The sequence below is a fragment of the Pongo abelii genome, chromosome 6, assembly GCF_028885655.2.
Source record: "Pongo abelii isolate AG06213 chromosome 6, NHGRI_mPonAbe1-v2.0_pri, whole genome shotgun sequence".
Taxonomy (NCBI): Eukaryota; Metazoa; Chordata; class Mammalia; order Primates; family Hominidae; genus Pongo; species Pongo abelii.
In genome coordinates, this window is record NC_071991.2 from 141,306,531 (window position 1) to 141,317,692 (window position 11,162).

General features: G+C 43.0%; 1 protein-coding gene across 6 annotated transcripts in view; it reads right to left on the bottom strand.

Moving 5' to 3' along the window:
* The window catches only part of TCAF2 (TRPM8 channel associated factor 2), a 30,231-nt gene extending 19,076 nt beyond the window's left edge, over positions 1-11,155 (bottom strand). For 2 of the 6 annotated variants that reach the window (XM_063726189.1, XM_063726187.1), the window contains exons 1-2: positions 8,266-11,155; positions 7,520-8,156 (exon numbers count right to left, since the gene is read on the bottom strand). In XM_063726189.1, coding sequence (XP_063582259.1) covers positions 7,520-8,156; positions 8,266-8,290 — 662 coding nt within the window. In that variant the 5' untranslated portion in view covers positions 8,291-11,155. The remainder of the gene's footprint in view (positions 1-7,519; positions 8,157-8,265) is intronic. The other 4 variants (XM_063726188.1, XM_009243364.4, XM_063726192.1 and 1 more) reach the window with 4 other exon arrangements.
* Positions 11,156-11,162: the final 7 nt, after the last annotated feature.

Consider the following 11,162-nt stretch of genomic DNA (forward strand, 5'->3'; position numbering starts at 1 on the left):
TTGATTTGTAAAGATATGCAAAGATAGAAGATATGTAAGCATAAACATTTTGGTTGAGGACATTACAGAAATTACAAATATTCAAATACTTTAGTGTCATTGTTTTTTCAATAAAGGTTTTACAATTAATCAAAACTAACAATGTGGGAATTTATTTTTATACATTATTACCTGAACTTTCACTATACTTCTCTTAGTCCTAAACTATGGACTTAAATGCTGTGGGAGTTCCAGTGCCTAGAATAGTGTCTAGAATTTAACAGGCACTCACACATTTTAGATAAATTAAAACATGGATACAAGATACTAGAAAGAGGGAAAAAACTGATATGTTAAGAAAATTTGTTCCTTTCTCTTTTTTGTTGGTGAATCAATGAAAACAATATAAATGATATCAGGTCAAAGAAAGATATCTTAATGTGATCTGGGGAGAAGTTTTCTATTGTTTAAGGGTTCTGAACAAAAGGCAAAGAAGTAATATCAAAAATGTCTTTTTTGTCAGTATACAATTATAGAGTATTTGGAAAGCACAAAAATATTTGTAAATGAACGCAATTACCAACTTAGCCCCAGAGACATATTACTAATATTTTATTATATTTTCTTCTAATGTTTTATTTTTCTGGCTATACATATATTGTTTTAACGAATTTAGCATCATTTTAATGCAGAGCTTTATATCTTAATTTTGTCTGTTTTATCATGAATATTTTTCATTTCCTTTAAGAAGTCTTTAAATGTAGAATTTTTAATGATTGCAAAATTACTCACTCAATAACTGTAGGCTATGCTATACTTTATTTAAGCAATCTTCTATTACAGACACATGTTTCTTCCAGTGTTTCACTTAACAGTGAAAATACTGCTAAAAAATATTTGCCTCATAGCCCGACTTCTCCCTGTCTCCAGTGCTTCTTCCCTCACCTTTCCACAGCTGCTGATCCTGAGAGTATGCCCTCACAAACCTCCCACACATTTATCTCTATCTCTGAGTCTGATTCCCAGTAATCCAAGCTGCAACAAGGGGGACTTAGCAGTGCCTAGCGAAATTACATATGAATTTCCCCCATGACTCAGAAATCCCATTTCCAGTGATAGTGCAAAATATAAGGATACATGCACAAAGGTAGTCATTGAAGCACATGTGTAACAGTAGAAGTATAAGAAAAATAACACATACTGGAAACTCAAGTGCCTGTCAATAAGGGACTTTTTGAATAAACAATATCATACCCATATACCATGGTATAATAGAGTATACAGTGTATCTCTATATATTACTATCAGGCCATATCCAGGAAATAATGTTAAGTGAAAAAAAATAAGGAGGAAAAAATGTACACAGTATGTTATTGCCTTATCCAGTGAAGAGAAGACTACTAATATGTGTGTGTTTGTGGATATATAAACAAATCATGGAGAATTAAACCATAAAAAATGCACAGAAGGAAGAAGGGAATTGTTTGAAGGAAACAGGGACAGAATATAGGTTTCTTAAGATCTTACTTTGGACCCAGATTACTATTTTACATAATTTTAAACAAAATTAAATTACACAAGCAATTCCAAAACTAAAAAATAAAATAACCAATGAATTGACATGTACATCTGTTTAGCGGTATAACCACAAAGAGAGGAAGTATTGGAAGTGACTTTAAAGATAGTATTTTGACTTTATATATATATATATAATAAAATATATCATTGGGACAAAAAGAACTGCAAGTAATCTCTGTTACAATAATCATCGTATTGCTGGTAGTAGTGCTATTATTCATATTTTGCAACTGTTGTTTGTATATCATGGGATAGAGCAAATGGGTCATTACACTGGTGTCTTATAGTACTGGAATTTTTCATCATGAGAGATAGGAGATACAGAGGTAAGATTGTTGAAATCAAATTAAAACCCTGTAGCCCCAAATCTGATCTGAAGTATCAGTATAAACCAAAAATTTCTATTTCTTAGCTGTGCCTATTTAGAAGGCCTAGAAACAATGATCAAACAATGCATAACTCTGACACCCGGATTGGAGTTTCTAAATGCAAATTAGGACTCCCAGAAATATGGGCTGTACGTTAAAAAAAAAAAAAAAAAGAAGAAGAAAAAAAAATAGAGCTTTTTGGAGAAATGGCAGTTCTGGGCCTGAGCAGGAAATAACATGAGACGAAATTGAAACCTCCTGTTATATTAAAAAACCAGGAAGCCCATTAAGGTTGGGTGGAAAAGATTCAGGAATCATCTTGAATTGGCTCCCAATGGCCAAACAGGAAAATTTCAACATCAATAAGGATAATAAATGAAACACGTTGTGTTTCCAATCATGATTTCATAACAATTCTAAGAAAAATTTAAACACATTGGTGACCTCTGGAAGATGCTAGGGAAACAACTCAATATTGGAAACTGGTTTTAAAATGAGAAAGAGAGAATTAAATATTTATTTTGCGTTTCCTATATAAATTATACCATAAAGTATGTAATTGGTGAAGGAAAGTGTGTTTTATAAAACTATTCCAAATAACAAATAAAAGGAATATTAAAATTTTAAGGTCATCATTTTATAAACACAAATTAATGGGTCTAGGCCTAAGCAATGCTTATTAAGGACTGCCAGCCTCACAGTAAGAGAGAAAATCAGACCATTGTGTTCTACCCAATAGAAGTACATACTACCACCTATAAAATAGGTCAAAAATTCAAACATGAATCTGATCAAACCTCTAGATCAGGAGTTGAGAAAGTTTTCCTTAAAAGGTCCGACAAATATTTTAGACAAATATGGGCCATATGGTCTCTGCTGAAACTACTCAACAATGGTAGACACTGTAGCTTGAAAGCAGCACAGTTTGTGAATGAATGGGCATGGCTGTGCTCCAACAAAACTTCATTCACAAAAACAGGGGCTGGCCTCAGTTTGTCAATCCTGACCTAAAATCGAGATCTAACTTTTAATTTGTATTATACAGAAAATACAAGGAAAAGATGAATATGTTAAATCAGTGGTCCCTAACCTTTTGGTACCAGAGACCTGTTTATAGAAGACAATTTTTCCATGGACCTGGCAGGGGTTTCAGGATAATTCAAGTGCATTACATTTATGATGCACTTTATTTCTATTATTAGCACATTGTAATATACAATGAACTAATTATACAACCCATCATAGTGCAGAATCAGTGGGAGCCCTGAGCTTGCTTTCCTGCAAATAGATAGCCCCACCTGAGGGTGATGGGAGACAGTGACAGATCGTCAGGCATTAGATTCTTATAAGGAGCACACTACCTAGATCCTTTGCATGAGCAGTTTGCAATAGGGTTCATACCCCTATTAGACTCTACTGCTGCCACTGATCTAACAGGAGACGGAGCTTAGGTGGTAACGCAAGCTATGGGGAGCAGCTGTAAATACAGATGAACCTTTGTTTGCTCACCCGCTGCTGACATCCTGCTGTGTGGTCTGGTTCCTAACAGGCCATGGACTGGTACCCCCCCATATTAAATGATACCACAGGAAGGCAATCAATTTGCCTTTCCAGGTTTTCACCATTGTGCCTCACTCTGCCTGGAATCCTCCTCTCACAGATGCACACATGGCTCATGCCCTGACTTCCTTGAGGTCTACTTTCAAAGTCCAGACTGAATGAAACTGTTCGATAAAGAGTAGCTGGTGTCTTCAACAACAGGAACAAAACTGCAAGAAATAGAAAGTTAGAAAGGAAACGTGTATCTTAAAAGAAATATAAAATTTGTATCAAGAAATCAAAATATTTGGGCTTTATTTAAATTTCAATGTTAATGCTTTTTTTTTTTTTTTTTTTTTTGAGACAGTCTCACTCTGTTGCCCAGGTTGGCATGCAATGGCAGGGGCTCAGCTCACTGCAACCTCCACTTCCAGGTTTCATGTGATTCTCCTACCAAATAGCTAGGACTGCAGGCACGCACCTCCACACCCAGCCAATTTTTGTATTTTTAGTAGAGTATTGCCATGTTGGTCAGTCTGGTCTCAAACTCCTGACCTCAAGTGATCCACCTGCCTTGCCCTCCCAAAGTACTGGGATTACAGGTGTGAGTTACCATGCCTGGCCCAATGTTAACACATTTTGAAAAATAAGACAATCATGGAAATAAATGATGACACTAAGGAATTATTTCAGGTGTGATAATGGTGACTTGCAGTTATGTTTCTAAAAGACTTCATACCTTTAGAGATATATATTTAAATACTTACAGATGAAAAGACATGATGTCTGCTGTTTGCTTCAAAATAACCTTGGGTGGGGAAGAGTGGGGCTACAGGTGGAATAAGATAGACCTGGAGTTGACTATTTTGGGGATTGGGGAATGGCTACATGGGGGTTCATTGTACTATTCTGTCTACTTTTGCATATGTTTAACATTTTCAGTAATTAAGAATTAAAATAACAAACACAAAAAATATATCTTAGAATCGGTGGCAGGGATTAAAAATGTAGGTATAGATGAAGAAAAACAGGTTGAGTTAGCTAAAGAGGAGAGTCCCTTGGGGCAATTAAGAGGCATTACGGTGATGAGATTTCACCTGCTTGTCCCTTAGCGTTAGAATAAAAAAGTTGAAGCGAATCAGATCCACTCTAATGTCTCTGAGTAAACCCATCCCCTCCCCAAATCTCTCAGAAAGGAAGGAATTCAAAGAGGTCCAGAGTTTGGGGCTGAGGGTTCGGGGCACTGCCAGCTGCTCACTAGTATCTGATGCCCCTTCTTCTTTGTACAGAATCTTGATTTCTTGAGAGATGCCAGTGCCCATTTAAAAATAGCCAGCCCTTCAGACCTCCTGGCAATTAGGTCTGAAAGTCAGGGCTCCCACTGATTGTACATTATGGTGGGTTGTATAATTATTTCACTATATATTAAAATGTACTAATAATAGAAATAAAGTGCATAATAAATGTAATGCCCTTGAATTATCTTGAAATCCTGCCAGGTCCATGGAAAAATTGTCTTCCACAAAACAGGTCCTGGTACCAAAAGGTTAGGGACTATTGATTTAACTAGGCTGGCCACTAAAATATAAATGGAAGTCTAGGGCTTCCAGAAAATATATGGTTTTATAAACTAAAAGTAGGTGTATCCATTCCAATTTATTATTGCATGGGTGTAATTATGGTGCCTGGAGTAGTAGTGGCAATCTTGTAGCCACAAGGATAAAATAACACACCATGACAGGGGCAGGCAGTGATAGGGAGACAGAGACTGACCATGGGACATCATAGAGTCACTGCCCCAGAGCTGGACTACCTACCTGTACTTCACATTTCATAGAAAAAAAATAAACTGCTACATGGTTAATTTGCTATCTAAGGCTTCTGCTGCATGTGGCCAAACCTAAGTAACTAGTCGCTAATATCTGAAACCCAAAACATCCAAAATGAAACTCCTGATCTCCTCTAATGCATCTTCTCATTGTCCTTTCACAGATCACTAAACAGCAGCACCTGTGTTTAATTTTTTGTCTTTTTCAGACCAAAAATCTCAACTCCTCTTTATCCTTACTCAATCCATCAACCAAGCCTGTTGGGTTCTCCCTTTGAGGTGTGTCCAGAATGGAACCTGTTCTCAGTAGCTCCACAGCTTCTATCAGGCTTGTCTGGGCCACCACCATCTCTCCTGTGGTCTATCTCAGTGGCCTCCTGATTGGTCTGCTGCTTCAACCTTTGCCTCCCACAGTCTGTTCTCCACCATCAATCAGAGGGTTCCTTTTGAAATTTAAGTCACATCATAGCAGTCTTCTGTAGAGAATACAAAATGTCTTCCTATCTCACTGCAAATAAGGTCTAAAGTTCTACTCCTAGCCTGTCAGTTCTTACATGACCTGAGCCATCATTCACTGAGTTCCCATCATTCTGGCTTCCCTGATTGCCAGGTGTGTTCCTGGCCAATGGATGAAATGAGTACTCAGACACAAGTATGCAGTAGAAGAACAGCTAGGTGACTGCCTGGCTGTAGTGGCCAGAGAGCAGACCCGAGAAGCTGAAGCTGCTTGCTTTTATTTACTGCAGGCATAAAGCCGAAAGCCTGGAGCCTACACAATCTGTAAATGACTAACATTTATTGTTCCTCATTCAGAGAACATCATGTGCACGGATGTTCAAATGTCAGCTCCTGGACAACTTCAAACAAACAGGCTTGATCAAGACAAATTCCCCTACACTCCCTTGTACCTACTCCTTGCCCTCTGCCTCAGGGTCACAGAACAGCTGCCTTCAGCTATTCTCCCCTGGAGCTTTGCAGAGCCTTCTGACTTTACAGAAGGGCCACTCCCTTTCCCTTGGAACATACCAAGCAGGCTTCCCTTCCAGGTTTTCTCACCCTAACTCCTCACTCTGCATGGAATCTTCCTCTCACAGACGCCCACATAGCTCATTCCCTCACTTCCTTGAGGTCTCCTTTCAAGTGCTACCTACCAGACCAGCCTTCCAAGCTGGCCATGAGCTTCTTTGCACTCATCTCCATCCCCCTTTCATCTTGGTCATCCTCTGTGTTGCAGAAAACTGCATTTCTGTGGTTCCCCTGTTCCCTGGATCCTGGTGGGTTCAGCCCATGGGAGGCAGAGGTAGAAGACTGAAATCAGGAAGGAAGAAGGAAGGAGGCTAAGTGTTTGCTTCTCTCTTCAGGCTGTATTTCTGGTAACCACAGTGTCTTCTCTGAGACTCCAGCTTCTAGCAGACAGACCTTTCATCTGTGGTTCCAGCTCCTGCTGGGAAGGCATAGCATGGCTCCAGCTTCTACCAGGTGGCTGCAGCACCTGGACTCCAGTAATACCACCATCTCCCTCTGCTGGTTCTGTTGTTGCTGATCTCTGGGTTACTTGCTGTCCCCTGTGTGTATTTTCAGCTCCTCTATCATGGGTATAGCCAATTCCCCATACTAAATCCCTTCTGCTAGCAACGCCAACAAATCCTGACCAATCCAACTTGGCCTGACTGATAGGACTTCCCTGAACACCTTAAATAAAATAGCCTCCATCAGCCTTCCTGTTGTCATGCTATCCACTTATATTATCATCTTTCATGGATCTTAGCAATACCTGATAGAGCACATATATATTAGTTTCCTTAACTGCCTATCTCTCCCCTGGAATACAAACCTCATGATGGCATGATTTGCCTGCCTCGATCTCTGCTAGACCCCCATTGTCCAGAATGCAGCGTGACCAACAATAGGTGCTCACGCAAACAAACAAATATTCTTTCATGCATTTAAGAGGTACTGATGAGCACTCTCTATGTTCTATGTACTAGACATGGAGATAAAGTGGTAAGACAAGCTTTTCTATTCAGCTTTGGCCACAGGAGGGAGTGGCAGTGAGGGCCCAGCCTCTCTTGCGTCTTGGTGCATTTTAATCATCCTGCTTTTGATTTGTGGTGGTTCCAAACTGAGTGGAAAATCACCTGTATTGAAATGGAAGCTCGTTGAAGAGGGGGACCAACTCTATTGTTTATCCCGAGTCAGACTCCCTAAGAGGGGAACAAACACTCACCTGACACGGAGTGGGATCTTGGGCACCTTCTTAGAGACCTTGAACCGGTCTCTGTCCCCATAGGTGTCGGTGAAGTACACTCCGGCCACACTTGTCACCTCGTTCCCAGGGAACCTGGAGAGCACCTTGTCAGGGCCGTGCTGGCTGGCCCAGTACCAGGCCTGGCCCCCAATTAACAAGCCCCCTCCATGTTTCACAAACTGGATCAGCGTTGCAGTCATGGTGTCATTGTAGGCATTGATACAGTAAACCCCTAGGGACTCTCCTGGTTCTGGCTTGACCTGTGCCTCAAGCCCAGCATCCTGCAGGATGTTTACTAGAGGTGCCAGGGATGGATGCACTCCCACAGGAGCCCCAGGGCAGGGACAGAGCCAGCTCACTGCATTGAGGAGAAATGGAGCCAAGCCAGCATGCAACAGGTAGCCCTCATGGGACACAACCACGAGGTGGCCTCGGCCATAGGAGGAGGCAGCAATGAGCACCTGGCCCTTGTCATTCACCATCACGGGGAAGGCGGCCTCTCCAATAAGAAGGAGTTCACTGGGGACGGGGCCTCTGGGGACATCCCAGCGTGTCACTCCATCCATGAGGGCCTCAAACGCAGCAGCAGCAGTGGTCGCCATGGTTCTATCAGCTGCTGCAGGGGGAAGCAAAGACTTTCATGTATTTAAGAGATACTGATAAGCACTGCTGGTCAGAACAGATGAAAGAACAGGTGAAAAAAGCAAACAACTAAATACATTTACCTCCAAATTTTACTGGATTCCCCATTGTGGGCCAAGCACTGTTCTAGCACTGGGAGTACAGCAAGAAACAAAACAGATAAGGTTTCCCTTTTTGTGATTTGAATATTTTAGAAAGAGAAAGATAATGTATAAATAGGTAGATAAACAGATAAATAAAATGCAACAATCACTATAATGAAAATAAAACACGATGATGTGACATGAAGGAACTGGAAGACTACTTTAGATTGGTTGATAGGAAAGGACTCTGAGAAAGTGGCATTGAAGCTGAAACCTGAAATGCAGTGAGCAAAGTGCATTCCAGCAATGAGACCACTTTGGGGTGGCTGAGAGCCAGGAGCAGGGAGGAACAGGACCCCAGGAGGAGGGAGGGACGGGCTAGATCCTGTGGGGCCGGTAAATCAAGGTGATAGTTAAGTTCGTGTGCCTGAGTTGACACAGTGCTTGATTTTTTTGAATAGAAAGGTCACAGACCTGTCAAAACATGCCTTTCTTCTGACAGCTTTGCTAAGTTGGAAAGTGCCCCCTAATTTATCAAATCTGCCTTAATGGAGAGGACCCTCCTCTATTTGGTAGCATTATGCAGTTTCCGGAGGTCTTTTAAAATTGGCTGTGCCTAACACTGAGCCTATTTGTCTCTTTAAGCAGCCCCTCTTGGACAAATGACTTCAGTCTCAGTTTCCCCATCTACAAAAAGAGAATAATACAGCCCTGGGAAGATTGTTTTTGAAGATTAAAGGAATATGGATAGGCCAGGCGCAGTGGCTTATGTCTGTAATCCCAGCACTTTAGGAGGCCGAGGCTGGTGGATCACCTGAGCTCAGGAGTTTGAGACTAGCCTGGCCAACATGGCGAAACCTGTCTCTACTAAATCTACAAAAAATAACTGGGCATGGTGGCGTGCACCTGTAATCCCAGCCACTTGGGGAGTCTGAGTCCTGAGAATTTCTTGAACCCTGACTGTGGGGGGCTGAGGTTGCAGTGAGCCGATATTGCACCAGTGGACTCTAGCCTGTGCGAAAGAAAAAGACTCTGCCTCAAAAATTAAATTAAATTAAATAAAGTAAAATAAAATAAAGTAAAGCAAAGAATATGTCTAAAAATGCCTTGTCTGGGGTTGGTACACATACAGTGAGCACGGAATAAACGAGAATGTCTGTCCCTTTGCTGTCCTTTCTAGTTACCCGGATTGACGAGGGCAGCGTTGTAGATTGCAATCGTGCAGTAGTCCCCTGGCTGCCTGTGCCGCCTCCCTTGGCGCATCTCTGACGAGCCCACTGTAAGGGACTTTCCTGTGTGCTCTGATGGCTTCTCACCTCTGCAGGTGCACAAGGCAGCCCTGAAGTAGCGGTGAGTTGACACTAGGGTGGGCTTCGCCCAGGAGAGCGGGGATTCATAGAAAAGTGCCCCATGGCTTTCCCGAGGTGCCCATCAGAGGTCCTCGGAAGGCACCCGGAGGAAAGAAGCGCCATGTGGAAGACCCTCAGCCACATGCTCCTCCTGGCTTTCCCTTTTTCCTTGTCTCATTCTCTCCACTTCCTCATTTGGGCTTTTTGGTCTCACTTACCCCAAAAAACTTACCTGCAGGTAAGCCCTTGCATAAGGCTTTGCTTTAGGGGAGAATCTAAACTAAAACACACAGCAAGCCCTTGAGCCACACGTGCCTCCTTCCTCTCTCCCTCCTGCTTCCATATGCAGTCAACCACCTCATTTTGTTAATCTCTCACCGTCTCTCTCAAACATGAGTCCCTTTAGCTGGCAATCGTTCTAGACTAAACCAATCTGGTTTTAGTCCCCAGGATGTATTCTTATCCGCAATCGTCCTCTACAAGGACTCTAACAAGAACCGTTACATTTTGTCCACTCTCTCTAAGGTGAAACTTGCAGAGCGCCTCAGCCTGGCTTCTTCAGGGTCTGGCATGCCAGTGATTACTGGACGTTTTTCCTGCTACTTTCTTCCACGAAATCTCTCCATGCTCGGAAAGGTTGTCATTCTGAGCATGCCCTGCATTTCCTGTAGAATTCCATCTCTTCCCCTCTTCCCTTCCTATCCACCACCTTTTTCTTAATACTGCTTGCGGGAAAGAAATTCACAAAAGAGAGCCAATACTCGGCAGAGCATTGAGAATGCGGGTACCTGATCTCAGCCTTAGAAGTTACCAGTGGAAAAAAGTAGCCGAGAGACATCCGGAAGCCTGAGCTCAAGATCGTGCTAGCTACCTCCCAGAAGACAAGCGACGTCTTTCACTTGTGGGGCAGTACCAGTTTGACAGGATAAACAAAAACAGACAAAAAACCTCAGATGAGTAATATGTCCCGGAAAGCTGACCCAGCATTCCGCAACGAAATGTGCCCTCGTGCACGCACACACCATGCACATCTTTGTCAAATTCGTAATTTATAAGTTCAAATAGGAGGGAGAAACGTGTTTTGAGACAAACTGCAAATAGCACCAGACTAACAAAACGAAATGAAACCAAAGACCTAGACCTAAGAAGGGAGGGACACCCCCTGACGCCGGGAATGGCCTGGGGCCTCTAGCACTTTGCGGTGATCCCCAGTGCCCTAGGTGCTCAGCTACCGCCCCCGCCCCAGGACCCGCTGGGATTGGAAAACTCACCCCTGAGCAGTGCGGATCCCTAGGGACTGACGGACAGGCTCTGCAGTGGCGCGCGGGGAACGTGTCGGAGGCGGGGCTGGGCGGTCCCGGAGGCTGGGCGGTCTCGGAGGCGGGGGCCGTCCTGGAGGCGGGGCCGTCTCGGAGGCGGGGCTGTCCTGGGGACTGCGCTGTCTCGGAGGTGGAGTCCTGCGGTCCCGGAGGCGGGTTGTACCGTAGGCGGGGCTCTCTCGTAGGCTGGCCGGTCCTGGAGGAGAGGCTGTTCTGGCGGCGGGGCTGT